The sequence below is a fragment of the Pipistrellus hanaki genome, assembly GCF_964339955.1.
Source record: "Pipistrellus hanaki genome assembly, chromosome: 7".
Classification (NCBI taxonomy): domain Eukaryota; kingdom Metazoa; phylum Chordata; class Mammalia; order Chiroptera; family Vespertilionidae; genus Pipistrellus; species Pipistrellus hanaki.
In genome coordinates, this window is record NC_140509.1 from 6,412,226 (window position 1) to 6,435,316 (window position 23,091).

A 23,091-nucleotide genomic window follows, 5' to 3' on the forward strand; every position below is an offset into this window, starting at 1 on the left:
GAGCCATGCACGCTGCTCCTGGCTGCGCTCACTCTGCTTACGCAGTCCTATATAATTCTCCAGGCGCTTCATGTCAGCGCACATCGCCTCCACTCCCTCCAGACAGACTGGCAACCAAGAGTGTGTCTCAGAACCAGTGCTCCACAAGGACTCGCCGAAGCACAGCTGTGCATCGCTGCTGCAGGCTGCTGAAGCAGCATCTGGTTTTTGTTCCTGGATTGCAGTGGCGAAAAGACAGAAAGAAGGAAGCCTAACAACACTGCCCTCCTTCCCCAACTCCCGTTCTCTAAGCCTCGCGGGTACGGAGCAGGTAGGTCCTGGGGGGGAAGCACTGAGGTGCCCTCTGATTAGAACTGAACAGAGTGCTGTTTCGTTTTTGTCTTCAATCTGGGGGGTTAAGATCTAACTGAGGAAATCACATCTTCCTAGGTGTTACAAAAAGGGTTTTCGAGAAACAATCAATGACAAAGATCATTCACAAAAGTAGGTGTGGCAGGGATCTTTGTGGCCATCAGAAGAAATGAATCCTCTTCTATCAGTTTTTCTCTTTTCTTCTCTCTCTCTCTCTCTCTCTCTCTCTCTCTCTCTCTCTCTCTCTCTCTCTCTCTCCTCTCTCTCCCTCCCTCCCTTTTCTTTCTTTAAAAAAATATTTTTATTGATTTCAGTGAGGAAGGGAAAGGGAGAGATAAAAACAGCAATGAGAATCATTGCTTGGCTGCTTCCTGTAAGCCATTATTGGGGCATGTCCCCTTGACTGAAATAGAACCTTTCAATCTGCAGGCTGGCACTCCATCCACCCAGCCAAACTGGCTAGGGCTCTATCAGTTTCTTTTGAAATCCGGGCCTTTTGTCACAGGCCTTAGTGACTTCACTAAGACAGTGGAAGGGAAAATGATGTGAAAGTTGCCCTTATGAATTCCATTACAGTTAACAATTATTTTATTCTTTCTTTGTTTCATCCCACACTTACTCACTGAATGCCAACTATGAACCAAAGCAAGAAGCTTCAGGCCTGCAGTGAGAGATTCAGTGGTGGCCGGGCAGGACACCTGGTCTCCCTTCAGGGAGGGTTACAACACAGAGTAGACAATGCAAAAGGGGTGTCTGTGCTCTGGCCGCAGGGCTCAGTTGGTAGGAGCATCATCCTCTACACCAGTGTTTCCCAACCTTCTCTCATGATGAGAATCACCTGGTGGAGTTGTTAAAACACAGATTCCTGAATCCCAACTAAGAAGTGCTAAACTAGAATTTTTTGGAACATATAGGTAAAATTGTATACTTAACTAGTGCTCTAAGACAGATGTTATATACAGAGCACTAAGTTAGGTATGCAATTTTACCTATATGTTCTCAAAAATTCTAGTTTAGCACTTCTTAGTTGGGATTCAGGAATCTGTGTTTTAACAACTCCACCAGGTGATTCTCATCATGAGAGAAGTTTGGGAAACACTGCTCTACACCAAGAGGTTATGGGTTCAGTCCCTGGTTGGGGTGCAAACAAGAGGCAAATGATTGATGTTTCTCTCACATTGCTGTTTTCTCTCTCTAAGAATTTTTTTTCTTTTACATTTTTTTATTAAATTATTATCTGTGTACATATTTTAACATTGCCCTCCCCCCCCATACTCTCTCTAAGAGTTAATAGGCATATCCTTAGTGAGGATTTAAGGAAAAAAAAAAAAAGAGGCATTTGTTTTCTTTTGTCACGCTAATTCATTTTTCCTCACTATTTCTTATACTGTAAATGACAGACCTATAAAAATTCAGGGTTACTCTTATCTAGAAGGGGGTTGATAAAATTCAGAGTAGGGAATACCAGCACAATTCATTAAACCTGAGCGAGTTCTCTGAGCCGGACACTCACATACCTTGAAGTACACAGTTCCCTTCTCCTTGACGATGGCAGCCTGCTCCAGCTTTTCTTTGGTGTCCATCTCCCAGGATTCTTTGGCCTGGTATGTAAATGTGTGACAATGGTTAGGTGAACAGAGAAGGGAAAAGCACCAGCTGATGCCCATAGAACAAACAGTAGCTCCTTGTAGAGGCCACCCACACCCCAAACACACTGGCTTTTAAAACCCTGCCACTGCCCAAGTGAGTTCTAGTCACTGCCAGGCTAGACCTGGCTTCCTAACGACAGCTGCTCAGGAGGAAGGAGCAGAAGGCACGGGGGGCTGCGGCAGAGCACATCTGGAGAGGGGTGCGGTGAGGCCACACAGCGGAAGCTCAGTCCCTATTTCCCTCCCTTAAACGGCACCACTCAGTTGCCATTATGACTTCGAGTTGTTTCTCTCGGGCCTTGGTTTTTAACTCTAAAATGGGAACACTACTGCAGGCAAGTCACAGTTGTATGTTGACGAGAATTTTTAAAATCCAGGTCATGGAGGTGTCTCTTCCACTCTAACGCGACCAGATATATAAAGCTTCCACACTGCATCCACCTGCAGATGTATCCTCGGGGAATGTCAAGCAAAACATAATTGGAGGGTAAAGCTGATGCAAAAATGTAATTTCAAAGCCACAGATAAATGTTTTAATGATCATCTTCTCATTTATATTGTGTGTCATTATCGTCCCAAATTAAAGGTATGAATCCAGAAGCAACTGCACTTCCATTATGAACAACTGGGTTTAGGAGGATCAGATTCCACAGAACAATCTGGGGTCCTTTAGGGAAAACAAGGCTATGTCAGAGCCACCTGCTATGTAGGAATTATAAGCTTAAGTGGGTACCTCTGAAATTCTCTCTTCAAGACACTTGGTGGTGTATTCCTGGTATGCCACTCCCGCCCCCCCCAAAGTGAATAATGGGAGTTACTAGTCTTTCTGGCAACCCCATGTTGCTTCCTAGCAACTTGCTCTATCCTTTAAAAACCTAGTAACTAGGGTCCTTTGCATTTTTATGTGTTGCCTGAACAGCACACCCTTCTTCACATGCTTTCAATAAAGCAAGCGGGGCTCATGGATACACGTGGGCGATGACAGATACAGCTCCCTGTGGGCAGAGGAATGCCAGGAAGCAATGTCCACCAGGCCCTGGCGGGAAGGGGCAGGAGCTACTTTACTGAAGCAGGAACAGGAAAGTCAAAGGTCCACATAACCACATGCAGGGGATGATCTCTAACGATGTGGAGGCAGAGCTGCAGATCAGTGCTGAGCTAGCAGGCTGTCCAAAGAGGTTCTGTGACAAGCAGCAACGGTCAATGACGAAAGCACGTCAGCCTTGAGGAACATGAGTGTGAGGTTTGATCAGCAGCATCACTGCTAGGGGAGAATCCCAAAGCAGGCCTCCTTGCCTTTCTTAGCCCAAAGCCCCAGGGCTACTGGACTGACAATGGTCTGCTTTTGGAATCTAGTGAAAGATCAAGTCTGTGTCCAGTCCAAAGCTTACTGCACAGAAGCTGGAGAGAGCCCGGGGGTGTAAGAAAGGCACCCCAAACGCAGGGCTCTGGGAAAGGTGGGCCCTGTGACTGGTGCACAGGGCTCAGCTGGCTCCACAGGATGCCTAGCTGCTGCCGGGAGCTCCCAGGGCGGCCTGAGGTGGAAATATACTCAGAGACACGCCGTTTTTGTCCTCAAGGCCACTGACAGACTCTTTTCCTGCTTGGACAGGTATGAAAAGAAAAGGCCTGGGGTTAGCAGGCTCTCACAGAGCCTGTGGCCACGAGGCCTCGCACTGTTGGACAGTAACCTGGAGCCCGCGGAGGGCCTCTTCACCACTCCTGAGAAGGGTACAATCCGTTCAGCCCTGGAAAACGGCGCCCCTCCCCCAAGGAGCGGCTTGGCAGAACGTGAACCTTTTTGTCTTCAACCCAGGAAAAAAGTACAAAAAGAACAAGTCTAGGAACAAATAGGGAACAAGTGTTGGATTCTACCCAAAAGTTTTTTTTTTTTTTTAAAAGGGCTGACACATAGGAACAAACTCTGAACATTGCGCTCTGTAGCTGTGGGTCAGCCATGCTGGCTCAGGGGTCCCAGAGACAACATGCAAATAAGACCACTGACCCACTCCACCCAGAAATACATTCCATAGTTCACAGGAAGTGGGCAGAGAAGAAATATACCATGATTTCAGAGAAGTTGGTATTTTCTCACCTTTTCGAAGCTCTTAAGTGTAACTTCATATATAAGCTCAGCATTAGGTTCAATGCCAAATTTGGGCTTCCCTGCCTCTCCAAAACCATATCTGAAATGGAGAGCAGAAGAATAAAACTTTACAAGAATTGGTGTATTTCCAGGCACTTCCTTTAACACTTCGTGGCATCACCGGAGTGCAGAGCTCCCGTCTACAAACTATACAGACCAGAGCCCCGAGGACAAGCCTGATGCTGATCAGAAGACCCTGCCAGGTGCCCCTGAGGCTGCAGAAACCAGGCCAGCCTGCGCCTCCTTCCTTCTTCACATCCCTGTGCAATTGCGACACCTGTTCTCCCTGGGACAGCTTGCTTAATGTGGCCTTAATGTCACTGCCCTTTTCTCTGCTTGATTTTTTATCGAGTTCTTTTGATGAAACAGCCTTCATTTAGCTACTAGGACCCTCCCCGAGGCCTCATCAGCAGGAGGGTGGGAAGACGGCACTGTTGTCACAGTGCTGGGCCACAGCGCTGTGCATTAGAGGCTTAAGAAGCTTTCAGCTGAAGTGCTGTCTCCGTCCAATAGCACCACTTCCAGTCAGATGAATGGGAGGAAAGGCTCACACAGCAGGGGGAAAAATGCATTTTCACAGTATTCAATAGTTTTAAAGAGCATACTAACAAATACAAGTGACATAACAAATATATAACCAAAAAGAACAACCTTAGCAAGTTCTAACCCTCATAAAGACATACTTTCCCCCTGGCTGGTGTGGCTCAGTTGGTTGAACGTTTTCCCGTACACTGAGGGGTTGCAGGTTGGATTCCCAATAAGGGCACGTCCTATGTTGCAGGTTTGATTCCCAGTGCGGGTGCATACAGGAGGCAAACAATTGATGTTTCTCTTTCTCCCTCTCTAAAAATCAATGAAAATATATTTGGGAAAAAAAGAAAAAAAGAGAAAGCAATATTCTTACAGCTCTGTGGCTCGTACACTAAATGCTACAACTTTTAGCCAAAATCTTACTGGACAAAATCACTACAGACATAGAAATTTGATTTTCAGATCAACGTAGAATCTTAATAAATACAAGGTGTTCAGGGAGGACACGTCTACCAGAATGAAGTGCTGACGGAGCTTCGTCTGTTTGGTTCAATGGTTTCCCAGCGTTTTGAACAACACCCAGCGTATTAAGAAAGCACGCACTGGAATATATTCTGTTCTCATCTACCAGTATTTCAAGCCAGACTACTCTTTAATATATGGAAGGACATTGTGAAAACCTTAGTGAACCCAAACTTTCAGGCTATGGGCTGAAAGATGCCAAGCCAGGTCGATGCCAATGAATTTTCTCTGGGGCAAAAGAATCAGAGTGAGAATATACAGATCCTGCTGCTTGCATTACTCTCTTTACCCCTTGCCTGAATTTTCCCGGAAGAAAATGATTACTCACTCACCTCCACTGTTACAACACAGTACATGGAAGCTGGAGCCAGAGCAAGGCCATGAGAGCTGGTAGGAATGGGGTGTGGTGATCATAATAGCAGGGCAAAGGGCATCTTCAGCAAAGAAATAAGAGGACGTAATTGCTAGTGGCCAATTATAGGAGGTGGTGAGCTCCTAGACCTATGCTCTACCCGAGCTCCTAGACCTATGTATCTGCTATTCTGTTCCTGCCATCTGGTAAAAAAAGAACATTCCGTAACTGCGGGAACCGGGCTGGGGGAGAGTCCTTGCTGAGCGTGTTTACCGACAGCATGTTATATCTGGAGCCCTGTGCTAACAGGTACAAATACAACAGATGACCTGCATGTGCCTCAAACCACTGGTTCTCAATGGGGATGGGTTTACTCCTCCCATCCCAGGGATATTTGGCAATATCTGAAGATGGGTTTATCACACAGAGGAAGGGGCTGTTGGCATCTAGTGGGTATAGGCCAGGGAAACTGCTGAACATCCTACTACGACGCACATGTCAGCCCCACAACCAAGAAACTTCCAGCCCGAGATGCCAGTAGTGCTGAGGATGAGAAAAGCTGCCTCAGTGGAACTCACAAATAGAGGTCTCCTGGCCGGGGGTGGGCGGGGTGGAGATAGGGTCAAGGGAGACACCAAATGGTCCTGTTTTTGTTTTTTTTTTATCAGTGGGATTAAGGAAGACTGGGGAAGGGCATTATTCCTATAACCTCTCCTGGGTTCAGATGAAGAGATTCTGTGGCGATGTGTGTGGAGCAGTGTCCTGGGAGGAGCATCTAGCTGGGCTGCCATGTTACACAGAAGGCTGTCTGTCTGACGCTACACGGTCCTGACAGGCTAGGACCCCAGGCACAGAAACACATCTCACTGAAGACAGACACCACAAGTGGGATCCTGGGACTTAACCAAGAGACAAGCTGTGCTACAGTAACAGAAGGAATGTTATTAATGGGTTTGTTCTTTTTTCTTTCTTTTTCTTTTATTGTATCTATATGAGAAGATGGAATTTAGCAGAACGTATTTCACAATATATGTAATTCAAACCATCATGCCGTATGCCTTAAATTTGCTGTATGCCAATTATTTTTCAATAAAACTGGAAAAAATATACTTCTATTTGGTGAATTGGAAAGACCACAAAGCAAACTTTAATAAATCCCAAATAAATAAAAATAAATAATAAATATAATATTCTTGGATCACAATTCAGTAAAAACACATTTTTTAAAAGTCAGAAGGAAAAAGTCTTCCTGGCTAAAGATGTTAAAATCTTAATCTTAAAAAAACTGTTGCCAAAACTGGTTTGGCTCAGTAGATAGAGCGCTGGCCTGTGGACTAAAAGGTCCCAGGTTCGATTCCGGTCAGGGCATGTACCTTGGTTGCGGGAACATCCCAGTAGGGGGTGTGCAAGAGGCAGCTGATTGATGTTTCTAACTCCCTATCCCTCACTCTTCCTCTCTGTAAAAAGTCAATAAAATATATGCTAAGAAAAAAACAAAAACAAAAAAACTGTTGATGCAGGGGTACTTCAAATAAATATAAAATTTGTAGAAAAGAATGACAAAGGAAGGGTGATGTGGCTGGGGCTCCACTGGCCTCACTATGTCTGCCATTTTCTTTTTTAATTTTTTAACAAAAATATTTTTTATTGATTTTTTACAGAGAGGAAGGGAGAGAGATAAGAGAGCTAGAAATGTCAACGAGAGAGAAACATCGACCAGCTGCCTCTTATACACCCCCTACCGGGGATGTGCCCACAACCAATGTACATGCCCCTGACCAGAATTGAACCTGGGACCTTTCAGTCCACAGACCGACGCTCTACCACTGAGCCAAACCAGTTTCGGCTATGTCTGCCATTTTCAATTTTCAGAGTCTGTTGACTGTAATCTTGCTGCTTATATGTACCTGTGCTTATATCCGATCCTTGGCATCCAGCCTCCTGGATAGAAATAAAACTGGACTGTTGGGCCGAAACCGGTTTGGCTCAGTGGTAGAGCATCGGTCTGCGGACTGAAAGGTCCCGGGTTCGATTCCGGTCAAGGGCATGTGCCTTGGTTGCGGGCACATCCCTGGTGGGGGGTGTGCAAGAGGCAGCTGATCGATGTTTCTCTCTCATCGACGTTTCTAGCTCTCTATCTCTCTCCCTTCCTCTCTGTAAAAAAATCAATATAAACAAACAAACAAACAAACAAAAAAAAAAACAAACAAAACTGGACTGTTGGGCATATTTTGGAAGTGTGCCAGAATTGGTGAATGGAAGAGTCCTTATGTTGCAGTATGCTGTATAGTGATGGCCTTCAGCATCCTATTCATGCAATAGCTTGGAAAAATACCTGAATTTAATTGTCATCAAATTTCAATATAAAAATGGGACTTATCTGCAGAAAACGATGCAAAGAATATATAAGTTTGTTTCAACATTGAATGAGATAAATTCCTAGCTGCTGTTCTCTATTTTGTTATTGGACCAATGTTCTATATAATTAAGATGTACTAATCATTTAATACTCAAAGAGTTTGTAGCAATCAATCTCAGTACTGTCACTACAATATTACATTCTGCAGTCATTTTGTTGTGTCCAATACCAGTTTTTAGTGAGGTATCTCCAAGGCACATAGTAGAAAAATTTGGTAAATTATTCAAGTTTCTTTCACTGTGACTTGGAAGTGATATATCTTTATAGAATGAGACCGTATATTGAACTAGCTTTTTTATTGGGAAAAAAAGGGTTCAATTTGTGTTGCTAAGGGTTGCATTCATACTTAATAATACTTGCTTTACCTTTGGCCACACCATTTTGAGAATTAACCAGAGTACCTCTGCTCTTAACGAACTTTGTAGTTTATAGCAGTTTTTAAAACTATTTAAAATAAGCCTATGCAGTTCTAAGGAGAAAGATAAATGAGATGTGACTTGAGTAATAATGAGAAAGTGTTCATATTTAATGTGAAAGGATTTAGAATAGCTGATCGGTGCAGTCGCTTCTACAGCCTCTCTGGTTAAGTATGGATAAATGTCTTAAGTATAAATTTGACCAGCTGTCATTCTCTAAGTAAAATTACATTCTTAGAATAAAAAGAATAAAATAGAACAACTACAAAATGATAAAAAAAAAAAAAAAAGAGAGAAAGAAAAAAGAATGACAAAGGAAACAGTATATGTCAGAATCTCTGAGATACACACAAAATGCTACCCAGGGGGGCATTCATAATATATATTTTTAAATATCCAAATTCTAATTTTATTCCTTTTCTATATTATTCATGTAGTAACTTGTAGTACTTCTTGATACACCTTTATATGTATTTGCTCCCACATGCACTTACAAGTACATAAATCTATATATAAAAAGCCTAAGTGACGGTTGCAACCGAACAACTGAGCAGTCAAACGTACAGGCTGCACTGGGTGGCCGGGTTGGCAGGAGGGTTAGTGAGGGATGACCAAATGACTGAGCAGCAGGCTGCATGGGATGACCAAGCCAGCAAAGGGGACAGTTGGGGCTGACCAGGCCAGCAGGAATGGGAGCAATGAGGGGCGACCAGGCTGGCGGCGAGGGAGGGGGCAGTTGGGGGCAACCAGGCAGTCAGGAGCCAGTGGTCCCAGATTGTAGGAGGGTGTCTGATTGCCAGTTAAGGCCTGATCCTGGGGATCAGACATCCCCCAAGGGGTCCTGAATTGGAGAGGGTGCAGGCTGGGCTGAAGAGACCCCCTCCCCACACCATGCATGAATTTAGTGCACTGGGCCTCTAGTATACAAATAAACAGGTATTAATTTGCAGTCTTTAACTATAGTTTTAAAATATAATTAAGTTAGCAATAAAGTAACACAATGTTGATGACAATGTTCTAGAATAGTTGCCTATAGAGATACAAATAATGACTATTAATGACCATTAGTCTTTATGTATATACAAGCACTTATGCCATAAGTTCTTACCAATTGCAGCCTTTTTATAGGCAAGAAAACTGAGGCTCAGATAGAAGTGCTTTCTGAGAGTTACATAAAGAGGAGTGTAGAGCCAGTTTTTAAATTCAGACTCTGTATGTTCCCAGAAAATGGTTTCGTTTTTGACCCAGACTGCCTTGTTTCTGTTTGGGGTTGGTGCAGGACAGAAATATAAGGAAAACATTAAAACTAGCCACCCTTAAACTAAAATGAAAAGGCGATCACTCACAGTATTTAAAACAAGATACTGTCCTAATGAGAAGAGAAAAAATAGGTTCTTTGGAAGTGTTTTATAAACTTCTTATGAAAACATCCCGTCAAATAGTCCACCAGAGTGGAGGAGGAGGTATGCCCTGGAAATCTTTAGAGAAGGGACTATAGGTGACAGGAAGTAACACAGAGCGTGCGTTTGCAAAAGCCACATTTACAACGCTCAGGTGCAGTGCTGCCCAGGCCTTTCTACACACGGGGATAATGCCCCACAGTGCACGTGTGAACATCTCCTTTTGCACAGCAGGCCTTTACGTAACTCAGCATACTAACTGACATCTTGAAGAGAGATAGAACATATTCCTTTTGAGGGGTTTATATGTGTCAGGCACTTTGCTAAGTTCTTTACATGCATTATCTAATTTAGTTCTCCACAATTTTATGAGATTCCATCTCTCCCACTTTACAGAAGGGGAAACTAAGGCTGAGGAGAATTAAGTGACTTTCAGAAGTACACAGAGCTTACTAATGATACAACAAAAATTTAAACTTGCAAGAAACTATTTTCATTAATAAACATAAGGATAATTTGTTTCTCTCTGCCATTAAACTTGAGACATCTGCCTCTACTAACAAAAGGATTCAAAGAATATCATATGCTCACAGTGTATAAAGAACTTATCCTCAAGGAACTGAAACCTGAAAAGATACACGGGACATAAATACCACTCTCTTTATAGAAATCTTGAATTACTGTAATTTTAGAATGCCAGATTAAAAACCATTAGATATTATTTAGATATGGAGGAGAAAGCCTTTTCTATGCATTGCTTGATTTAAAAAAAAATCATTATAGAAGGAGAAATAGGTTCACCTGAGGGTGAACTACAAATATGAAGTAAATATTAATAAGAGACACTGAAGTGGGAATCCATTAGTGGAGAAAGGAATATGACAGAGGAAAAGAAGGTATTAAATAAAAGGTGCCTCCAGTGAAGGCTGTAACAAGGTTCAAGGTCCAAGGTGGTGAGCATTTTGGAAGGGTTTTCAGGTGAGTATGGCATGGTTAAAGCATCACTGGAGAAACAGGATCATGGCCCAAGTATTAGGGCAAAGGTAAATATGCCACTGATGACTACTGAGGCTGCACAAAGGCAAGTGATTATACAACAGGCGCAATATTACCTATTGGTAAGTCCATTTCATCAAGATTCTTAATTTCTCAAAATCCTACTGATTGAAACCCAAAGAGCCAGAGAGGGAGTAGACATGAGATAAGCAGATGCACTTACAGGCAAACAGAATCAAAATACCCTGGTTTCTCTCAAGGGCCCATTTCTCAAGATAGAAGGGTTGGGTCCATGGTATAATTTTAGATCTAAAAATAACACCAAACATGTTTTCACAAGAGAGACTGTTAGTGTCTGATAATTCTAAGCTTGGAAGTGCTAATGGGTATCCTTATTATGGGAAAAATTTAGGCAAAAATGAGTCATCTCTGCTGCCTTTAGGTCCAGGAAGAGCACTTGCTTTTCTCAGGGACTCTGTGTAAGAACAGGGGGCACAAATTCAAGTGGTAATAAGTCATCCAAATGCTTCTTCTACTTCCAACCCACCATGTTTTACTGACTCATTTGGAGAAAAGGGAACATGGGGCAAGAAGATCACATGAGAAGTCCCAATAGCTTCCTGTCTTGGCAATATGGCAGGCAAAACAAATAGACAAAAAGCAAAACTTGTCTGTCAGTCCTATGAACACACATCAATCAAGTAAAGAGGTCCATAAACCTTTGTTATGTAAGGCCCAGTAATTCACTCCATTGCTAACTATAACTTGATTTAACTGTTTCTGTTAGCATTAACTTCACTGAAAATATCAAATGTTGACCGAAAGGCAAGCATACCCCTGTTCTTTAGACAATGTCACTGTGTACTGAACTGGTATGCTGCTTACCGTGGTCCAAGACATAAAATACATTGTTCTTCCCGCTGCATTTTCTCCAGGGCTTTGTCAATTCCGATTGGAATGTCGTGGTCTTCTCCTTCGCCAACAATGAAAACCACATCTCTGCAATCAAAAATTCTTTCACCACAGCGGCCTTCCAGGTGGACTGAGGGAAAGAAAACAGGCAGTCAACCAAGCTGCTCCTCAGGACTGGCAAACTTAGGGAAGTGATAAATGCTTCCCCTTCTCACTTCATCTAGAGACATAATGGTATGTGTGTGGAAGCTTAGTCTACCCAGTCTGAAATTTAAGAGCAATCATGTTTCTTCCTGTTTTAAGATTAAACTTTGAATTACTGATAACTAATCAATATGATAGCTTAGTGAATAATAAAAGTGTGGAAAATAGGTTTAATTGAAACCTACTAAATGGCAGAGGTTTCCTTAGAGCAGTGGTTCTCAACCTTCCTAATGCCATGACTCTTTAATACAGTTCCTCACGTTGTGGTGATTCCCAACCATAAAATTGAGAACAGCAGTGGTTCTCAAGCCTAAGATCATTGGAAACACAGATATTTAGATTACGATTCATTCATTACAGTTATAAAGTAGCAACGAAAATAATTTTATGGTTGGGGGTCTCCACAAAATGAGGAACTGTATTATTTTTTCTCCATTTTTTATTAAGGTATTATATGAGTACATATCTTACCATTGCCCGCCCTCCACCCCACTCCCATACATGCCTTCACCCCCCCCCCTCCCCGAGTTGTGCGTCCATTGGTTATGCTTATATGCATGCATACAAGTCCTTCGGTTGATCTCTTATCTCCCCCACCTCTCCCTAACCTTCCCGCCGTAATTTGACATTCTGTTTGATGTTTTACTGTCTCTGTATCTATCTTTTCGTTCAACAGTTTATAATTTTCTTTACTATCCATAAATGAGATCATGTGGTATTTTTCTTTCATTGACTGGTTTATTTCACTTAGCATGATGTTCTCCAATTCCATCTAGGTTGCTGCAAATGGTAAGAATTCCTTCTTTTTTATGGCAGCATAGTATTCCATTGTGTAGATGTACTATAGTTTTCTGATCAGTCATCTGCTGATGGGCACCCAGGCTGTTTCCAAATCTTAGCTATTGTAAATTGTGCTGCTATGAACATAGGGGTGCATATATCCTTTCTGATTGGTGTTTCCAGTGTGGGATTACTGGGTCAAATGGGAATTCCATTTTCAGTTTTTTGAGGAAACTCCATACTGTTCTCCACAGTGGCTGCACCAGTCTACATTCCCACCAGCAGTGCACGAGTGTTCCTTTTTCTCCGCATATGAGAAACAGTATTAAAGAGTCGCGGCAGCTGAAACCGGTTTGGCTCAGCGGTTTAGCGTCGGTCTGCGGACTGAAAGGTCCCAGGTTCAATTCCGGTCAAGGGCATATACATTGGTTGCGGGCACATCCCCAGTAGGGGGTGTGCAAGAGGCAGCTAGTTGATGTTTCTCATCAATGTTTCCAGCTCTCTATCTCCCTCCCTTCCTCTCTGTAAGAAAAATCAATAAAATATTAAAAAAAAAAAAAAAAAAGTCACGGCATTAGGAAGGTTGAGAACCACTGCCTTAGAGGATCAAGAAATATTATGTTAATGAATAGATAATTATCAAAATGCCACCAATTTAGTATCAAATATGTAATGGCTTAAACATTTAGAACTGTACTTTGGCTTTGGATGCTAGGATGAAAAACAACTGAATGACCATTTTCATTGACATACAAAGGTTACTGAATATAGAAGCTCCTCTTTTCCTTTAAGGGTTTTAATCTCATTCACAAATATCTATATTGTGAAGGTGCATGAAATTCGTGCACGGGGGTCGGGGGGAACAGGTGTCCCTCACTCTGACCTGCAACCTCTTAAAATCCAGGACCCTTCAGGTAGGTAGGGTCCCTAGGCCTGGCTGGAGATCAGGGCCTATTGGAACTTTCCTTCCCCCGGCTGCCAGCAGCTGGCCCCACCTCTGCCACTGCCATTGCTTGCCATCTGTGGGGTGTGATCGCTTGGCTGACCTGGGCCTCCCTCTGTGGGGTGATCGCTGACCAGCCCCACACATCTACCACAGTGTCACTGGCTGGTGGCCTGGACCTCCCTCTGTGGGACAATCAATCTCAGGGCCCCAGATCGATTGCCCCACCCACCCGCCACAGCACCACTGGTCTGGAAGCCTAGGCCTCCCTCTTTGGGGCAATCAATTGCAGGGCTCCGTTATCAATCGCCCAGCAGGAGGCCCCGCCCACCTGGCCAGGGCTCTGTGATAGATTGCAGTGCAGAGGGTGGCCTGGGCCTCCCTCTTTGGGGTGATGGTGAAGCCCCTATACCCCCATTGATTGACCCGCTGGCCAGTAGTCTGGGCCTCCCTCTTTGGGACAATAAACCGTGGAGGAACCCCACGCCCCCCTTTTAATCGCTCTGCAGTGGGTGGCCTGAGCCTCCTTCTACAGAGTGATGGCAGGGCAACCTGACTAATCACATTGTACCTGCCTTAGTGTGGCTGTCTGGAAGGTCATCTGGGCAGTTGTTCTGCTGTTCGGTCAATTTGCATATTACACTTTTATTATTACAGATCTATCTATATATATAAAAGCCTAAGAGACCAATCAGTAGCTATGATGCACACTGACCACCAGGGGGCAGATGCTCTGATCAGTATGTTAGCTTGCTACTGGGGTCCAGCCAATGGGGACTGGGTGAGATAGGCTGGACATGCCCTGGAGTCCTCCAGCAGACCCTCCCTGGCGGGCCAACCTCCCACGGTACTTTCCTGGCCCTGATCGTGCACCAGTGGGATCCCTCAGCTTGCCCGTGCCCTCTTGCAATCTGGGATCCCTTGGGGGATGTCTGCAGGCCAGGCTGTGGGACCCCCATTGGAACATGAATCCGTGCACTGGGCCACTAGTATTTGAATAAAAATGGAAAATCCAATGGCAACATCATTAACAACTAACATAGCCATATTTCTTGGTGTAGAAATAAATGTAAAGTGTGACAATCAATAAGTACTCTACTATACCATCACAAACCAAATTACTTAACCATTGCCTTTAAAATGTTAAGGTGAAGAGGTCAATTTCTTGGTGCCCAATTCTCCACTCCACTCACTCAGCTCGTTTTGAGGGTAATTTCATATTGGTCAAGGGGCTTTTGCTTTTATGATTTTTCAGGACAAAATAAGAAAAATGCATATTTTTTTCTTGATTAGATTTTTCCTCCATTAGGATAAGTAATTCTATCAAACTTTTAGCTTATATTTTTTAAACCGGGTTATTCATTCCTTACCATTTAGATCTTAGACTCAGTAAGAAAAAATCGACTGTTTGTATCATTGCACAACAATATATTTTGTCTTTCATAAGAAAATTGTTTATTCCTACTTCTGTAATCTAATGGCCTAGATTAAAATGTAACGATTTCCTAAAATGCTCACTTTTTTTTTTTTTTTTACTGGTTGCTCTGTTGTCTATCAATAACTTGCTTTAGAGACTTAAAAAAAAATCACTCATTCTGTTATAGTCATTTCATGAGACAATTATTTTCCAAATACAAATTTAATTCCAACTTACTCTACTTTTGAACTACATGACTTCCAAGGTCCTATGAAGCTCTAAAATTCTATGATTCTGTGACCCAGTAATATAACTGTCAATATAGGCCACAAATCAGTTTCAAAGTAATTATCAGTTACTTTTAGCCTGGGCCTGAGAAATGAGAGAAACCCTGAAGACAACAGTTCCATAGACACGAGGAGCCACAATGTCTCACAATTATGCCTTTCTAATTCACTAGGATTAATACCATCCTGATTTGTTCCCATTGCAGACTTAGGATGGAGTCAAAGCTTGACCAAACTAGAAAAGACCTGACACTCAGGGTACAGCTGGCATATAGGAATTTTGCTCTTTGTCCCATACTCATAATTGCTGATAATTCTATTCCACTCATTTTTGGAATGCTCTAGATAAAACGTAATCAACTTGCAACACATTGAAAGTTTTTTTGAGTTGGAAAATATCTGCAAGATAAATTCAACTTTATTATTTTCAAATATATACATATACTATAAGTTTAGATATTTTTACTAGAGTAAATGCTGTTTCTAAAGTTGAGGGTTCTGAAAAGTTTGTGTTATTTTTTTTTTTAAATATATTTTTATTGATTTTTCACAGAGAGGAAGAGAGAGGGATAGAGAGTTAGAAACATCAATGAGAGAGAGTCATCGATCAGCTGCCTCTTGCACACCCCCTACTGGGGATGTGTCCACAACCAAGGTACATGCCCTTGCCCGGAATCGAACCCAGGACCTTTCAGTCCACAGGCCGACGCTCTATCCACTGAGCCAAACCGGTCCCGGCAGTTTGTGTTATTTTTAAATCTGCCCAAGAAGTTGAATTTAGAATAATGCGACGACACTTTTCCTGACAGATCTGCTGAGTGAGCAAAGTGAGGTTCAGCCCACGTACTGTGGGATTCCTCAAGCATTGAGATTACCTTAGTAGCTCACAACTGAGCTGACAAATCTTTCTGTCTGAGGTTTATTGTTAGAAGTATCTTCCTCCCTAAAGGAGAGTACATTTGTGGGGGAGGAAACTATCAGTACATTCATTGTGGTTTTTGGTTGATCAAGTTTAAATGTGTTTTCAAAACAGGAAATGCAGAGACTGCAAGGACTCCTGTGTGTCACGTCCCAGGCCTGGTTTGGGGCTCGATGCATGTATTAGATATTAAAATTACATAAGTAACTCCAGAAGTTCTCCTTACATGTGATATCCCATGATATTAGGGAAAAAAGATTGGCTATTAATAAGTATGTTGGGAAAGGTAAGTAAAGCAAACAAGCAAAAAAAAAAAAAAAAAAAAAAAAGTTCAAGTCAAATGATAATGAAGCCATAATTAAGAAAGCAAAATGAAAACAAAAAAAAAACAAAACCCATGAACAATCCCACATTCATTACAGCTGGCCTAAGACAAGCCTATCTAATAAAAGGGTAATATGCAAATTAACCATCACTCTTTTTCATAAAGATGGTGGTGCCCAGTCCCCTCCGCCTTGCTGGAGCCCCCTGTCCTGGGGGGCCGCCACTGAGAATGGGCAGCTGAGCGGCCTGGCAGAATGCCAGCTTTGTCACTGTGTGACGGAGGGACTCTGAGGAGTGGGTGCAGGGCAGCTGGGACAGGACGCTTGTTTCGTCACTTGACGACGCCTGGTTGCGGAAGGCCGCTGGGGGACAGGGGAGCTGGCCCGCAGCCTCCATGGCCAAGTGTAGGCCCAGGGAGGAGACGGTGGGCCCACCTCCCATGGAAGCAGTGCGGCTCCCGGTTCCCATAGAAGCAGCAGGCAGCCTACTGTGCGAGATACAGCGCGAAGGCCTACTAGTAAATGATAGAACCAATGTTTGTTTCTGGAAAATCGCACTCTTCCAGGTTGGACCTGAGCAAGCACTACAGACAGTACCATAAAATCTGAAAGAGATCTGTGTGTGAACACCCCCTCCCAGTTTGTATCTCTATATAAAACCATCAACTTTAATACGATGCTATTGGAATGCTAGACAAGAGGAGGTATTATAGCCTCAGAGAGTATATAGCCCATTGATTCTTTACATCTATAAGTAGCAAAGGCTATGGTTTCTTAACTGGCTTCTAAACTTGGAACACGGGTGTGACGAGTTCTACAGGACTGCTGACCCGCACTCACACACCACCTCAGAGCCACAGCAGCCACACCAATGTGTGCCTATGGCTACGGTGGGGGCTCCCTTCGCGGAGACAGAGGCAGACATGCCTCTCCTACAGAGCCAGTTACTATTTTTTAAGTTGTCTCAACAATTGCTACTAAGGACTACTCTGGCAGCTCTGGCTGTGGAGGACCTGAGGTTGCTTCTGACCTTGCATTTCTTAATGCAAATACTCACTTAATAAATATTTAATAATAACCACCATGACTCACTGGGAGCTCAACCCCTGGGGCTCAGGAGGTCTGTGGCTAATTCCAACCAGTATAATTTATGGGAAGTAAACGATCTACGACATGCCCAAAGAGAAGAAAAATACATACAGGATGCTTCTACTTAGGGCTTCTTTGGTAGGGAAAGAAATACATTAGTAAAAAAGGGACATTTTCTTTTGTCTTAAAGTCTATGCAACTTAAAGGGGAGTGGGTGGGGGGGAGGTCCTCCAAACCCCCAAAGTCAAACCAAATCAAATTACTCGAGTTGGCTATGCAATCCGAGTTGTTGGCTATGCAAACCACATCAAGTGAGCCCCGTCTGCTGCAAAACATCACTTAAGCTGGAGCTCTGACTTATTGTTCTCTGACTGCCCTGGAGCAATTTTGTTTTGAAGAGCACAGAACACCCTGTTCTGAATGTGGCTGGCACATGAACTCAATGTGCTGACAGCAATTTGTACTCGGATTAAACTGTGTGTGTGTGTGTGTGTGTGTGTGTGTGTGTGTGTGTGTGTACACTGTAGTAACAAAAACTGGAATGCAAAAACTGTATAATTTGTATTTTAGGAAGCAAAAGTGAGAAAGGCTCCACAACCTAAAAATAAAGTGCTGTAAACGCTCCAGCCTAAAGACGTAGCTCTGGTGAGTGTCTGTTTTCCCTTTTCTAATTATAGTTGTTGGTGTCTGATAGCTTTGCACGCATTCCCAGAACAATTACTGGGTCCTGGGGATCTAACTGGGAATGTTGTAATAGTATTACTACTAGACAAGACCGGTCCTTTGGCCAGAGAAAACCAGGTTGTGGCAGGTTACTGCCACTTGCCAAGGTTTTCTTCTCTGCGGCCTAGTTCATGCCAAATGAGTTTCTCTCTGCCCGTGTCTCCTGCCTAATAGAGCAAGAGCACCCAAGAGACAGGGGGATCTTAACCAGTGAAAAGGTAAACGAGGAAGCAGAGAAGGGATTTATAAAATCAGGAGAGTATATTTAATCACTGATTAGAAGAGGAACTTCCCTTCCCACCAGGCATGGTGGTCAATTTGAGGGCAAACTATTTGAGATGAACAAATACCACTGTCAGATTGCTTACGAAACTGAGGGACAGATCCTAACTGACAGCAGGCTTGGGAGCCGGCTACTTGAATAGAATAAATAACATTTATACAGATGACATATATCTTAGTCTAAACAGGAAGCATACTCAGCAATAAATTCTACACCAACACAAATCCTCACTATTCTACCCGAGTTAGCACTTTAATCAGACCTGGTTCCAGTCTCAGTTTGCCATTTAACAACTGTGGCTTTGGGCAAGTTCACTTAAATTGTCTGACTCAGTTTCTTCATGCATAGCATGGGAGAAATTATATTAGCTAACTCATAATTGTTGTGAGGATTCAATTAAGTACTGAATAAAGCTTCTAGCCCAATACCTGGAATTCATTCATATGTTGGGGTATTTACTGTGTGAGAGCAGTTACATATGGATACACAAAGACAAGCTCAATTAATATTAGCTGTAATTAGTGGTAAATTTCACCATATAAAACATACTTTAGAAGTTGGTAAAGAGGTGGGGATTGGTAAGGTATGTACACATATAATACCTTAATAAAAAAAAAAAGAGGAAAAAAAAAAGAAGTTGGTAAAGGAAACTACTTAATGGCTCCACAGAGAGAGCTATCAAATTGTGAATAAAACTTAGTAGGCAAAGGCAAGTCTTATGTTTCTTTTGTACATCACAGTGCCCAATACACAGTTCAGAGCCAGAAAGAACATATTTATTTAATGATTAATCTGAAAACAACAGTATGGAAAATGGTAGTAATTTTTACTCATTTATAGGAATTCTCCTTTTTGATATATTAGTCAGTACTCCTATTTTTAATAAATTCCAAGAGCTATTGAAATTCTTTACTTATGTGGAGCTTTTGTCTTTCAATATTATCAAAAGTAAACGGCTGGATGTTTTAGTAACAAAAAAAAAGACTATTTTCTACTAACATTTTACTCTACCTTAAAACTTAAAAGATGTCTTTTTTAGAAGGAGCTATATAAGTAAAAAATATTTGAAAGAAAACTGTCCATTTTAGACAGAGTGTCACAGTACATTATTTTGTGAAAACGTTAAAAAGAAAAAAATGGTTCCAAGAATTTTCTCTCTTCTACTGGGCAAAATTTGGCAGGACACTGGTACTTGAAAAGTATGTGAAAAACCAAACTAAAAAACTCAGCCTCTTATCAGGTCTCAACGTGGGTACATAAAACCATTCCTCTATTTTCAATTTTTTGGTGCCATTTTGTTTTTGGTGTTTTATTTACAAAGAGTACACAGCTAGGTCTTATTGTCATTTTAACCTTATGAGAATCCTATCCCTATTTTTTATAATCATTGATGATTTGTTTTATTCCTACCATATTATTTTAGGCTTTCTATATAAATTTTTTGTTATTTTTCTTTCATTACTTTTGCTAGATTTATACAATTTTTCTTGATTCTCTACTTCCCTACTCCCTACTGAGTGTATTTGTAAGTTCTACATGCTATTCTTACTAGTATCCACCATTAAATTTAAACAAATCATTTCAACGTATATATAATTTTTATCAATGTTAACAATCAGAATAATATTTCCTGGAATAAGAAAATTGTGAGGCAATTTTGCCTCCCTTCTCTATTTCCCACCAGTGCCACATTTTGTTAAAATGACCTAGAACCTAGCTCCAGACTATTAAACTATTATTATTTTTAACATTAAAGTTCTACCACTTCTGGAATTTTTCAAGATAAATGTATCCAACTTCACCTTTTTTGCTCACTAATGTTTCTTATGCCTGAGTCTTCACTTCCTGACTTTATTGTTTTTGTGACATTTTAGTATATTCTATAGTACTAGAGGCCTGGTGCATGAAATTGGTGCGTGGAAGGGGGGTCCTCTCAACCCAGCCTGCACCCTCTCTAATCTGGGACCACTGGCTCCTAACCACTTGCCTGCCTGCCTGATCACCCCTAACCGCTCTGCCTTGCCCCACACTCAGGACCCAGGATCCCCTCCCCCAGCTGGTTGCAGGCACCCGGGACCTGGGCTTCCCTCCCTCTGGCAGGCTGCAAACACCCAGGACCTGGACGGGCTTCGCTCGGGCCAGCCGAAGCTGTAGGGGACATGGGTGGGCGGCTTGTCCCTTTCCTGGGCTGCAGGCCCAGCAGCTGGTGCCTGGGACTGCGGGGACTGTGGGGTGTGCGGCTTGTCCCTCTGCTGGGCCAAAGCCTGGATGGTCCCCAATTCTCTCTCCCCAGTGTTGAGTGTTTGAACGGATAAGGTGTGATGGCGTGATGACAATTTGCATATTAGCTTTTATTATATAGGATTTTAATCTTCAAAGAATGTATGAGTCTGCATATTCCAGAAAATTAATTTTATTCTCATACTTAAATGATCATTTGGCTGAGTATAGAATTCTCAGTTTGAAATACTCATAGTTAGACAAATGTTCAAAGCATGGTCTTTTAGTATTTACTGTCTCACACAACAATTCTGACGTCCTTCTGATTCTCATTCCTTGAAAACAGCTTATTCCTCTCTTTTAAGCTATGGAATTAAGATATTTCACCAGGAACGTATCCTGTATGCCTCTATTAACTGAGACTTTCCATTTTGCTTTTCAACCCTTACTGAGTCCTAATTTTGATAATCATATATTTTTAAATCTTTTTATTTAATGATGAGAGAGAGAGAGAGAAAGAAAGAGAGAGATTGACTTGTTGTTCCACTTATTTATGTACTCATTGGTTTCTTCTTATATGTGCCCAGACTGGAGACTGAATCCACATCTTAGCCATGGGAATGATGCTTTAACCAAGTGAGCTACCCAGCCAGGGCAATAATCATATTCTTTATTTCCAGAAACTTGATCCTTCCTTTCCTTTCTCAAAGAAGCTGGTTGTTTGACTTATGCATTTAATAACCATTATATATCTCTGAAGATAGTAATTAGTATTTTAAAAGTTCCATTTCTTCTTAGCTTATCTTGGTTCTTCTTTTTCTTAGTACTTGCTGATGATTTTTTATTGTCTGATCATAATACAGAGGCAGAATTAAGCAAGATGAAATTATTATAATTAGGTGCCTCGCACAGTATTTTTAAGGAGTACATTTCCACAGTAGTGAGGATCCCAGATACTTCCTAGGCATTTACTCTGTGCTGAGCATGATGTGCACAGGAAGGTTGGGGACACTTTTCCATGATGATGTATGAAAAAGTTTTACTTGAGGAGCCAAACACTCTAGCATGTTTACTGTTGTGTAGACCTACTATTTCACTCCCCCTTTACATGTTTTAAAAGTTCAAAAATACTTGACGTCCTCATCTATAGTCCAAGGCCTAACATGTGGGGTCTTCTGAGGCAGATCTCTCTCTTTTTTTTTTGTTTTGTTTTTTTTTTGTAAAATATATTTTATTGATTTTTTACAGAGAGGAAGGGAGAGAGATAGAGAGCTAGAAACATCGATGAGAGAGAAACATTGACCAGCTGCCTCTTGCACACTCCCTACTGGGGATGTGCCCACAACCAAGGTATATGCCCTTGACTGGAATCAAACCCGGGACCTTTCAGTCCGCAGACCGACGCTCTACCACTGAGCCAAACCGGTTTCGGCGGCAGATCTCTTTTTTATTTTAACCTGGCCTTACTGGTTTCAGCCTGAGAGCAAAAGCTATAGCCAGATCCTAGAGTAGGAATTCTCAATCATTGACTGCAAACTGGAATCACTAGGGGAGTTAAAAACAACAACACCACCACCACCACCACCACCACCACCACACACACACACACACACACACACACACACACACACACACTTGTTTGTGCCTGAGGAGTTCCATCCTTTGGGGTTTGAATCTTTTGTTTAACTGGTCTGTACTGGAGCTTGGGCATCATAATCTTAAAAGCTCCCCAGGTAATTCTAAATTCAGCCAAAGAACTACTCCGCTAGAGGTTTACTGGCCCAGCTGTTCCATATTGTTTTATAACAACCCTGAGTATTGCCCCATAGCCTGCTTCGGCTCCCTCACACCAGCTGCCTGTGGGCTTGGAGTTCTGCCCAAGCTTGTTGAGAAGAACGGTATGTACCTCTACAGAGGTCTTCTCTACACCTGTTTTGGGTTGAGTTTCCCAACTCTAGTTTCCATCAGTCCAATTTCATCTAGTTTACATATTCCAGAATTTTTCATCATTTCTGATCCACTTCTTGTATTCTTCCTGGATTCCAGCACAAATGTGGATTTCTTTCTCTCTTTTTTTGCAAAAATTCTTCATCTCTCACTTCAGTGGGATTTGGAGGGAGAAAAGAGGTGAGCGGAAAGGGTACTCCAACAATCTGAATTCTGGAAACTACAATATTCCTGAAATTTTCACATTTGAAATTACTGCCCA

At 42.2% G+C, this 23,091-nt stretch overlaps 1 protein-coding gene across 11 annotated transcripts in view; it reads right to left on the reverse strand.

Annotated features, from left to right (window-relative positions):
• The window catches only part of FKBP5 (FKBP prolyl isomerase 5), a 127,076-nt gene that overhangs the window by 10,481 nt on the left and 93,504 nt on the right, over positions 1-23,091 (reverse strand). For all 11 annotated transcript variants that reach the window (XM_084890036.1, XM_084890033.1, XM_084890040.1 and 8 more), the window contains 3 exons: positions 11,668-11,824; positions 4,096-4,186; positions 1,869-1,952 (listed from right to left, as the gene is read on the reverse strand). In XM_084890036.1, the coding sequence (XP_084746162.1) occupies positions 1,869-1,952; positions 4,096-4,186; positions 11,668-11,824 (332 nt within the window). The remainder of the gene's footprint in view (positions 1-1,868; positions 1,953-4,095; positions 4,187-11,667; positions 11,825-23,091) is intronic.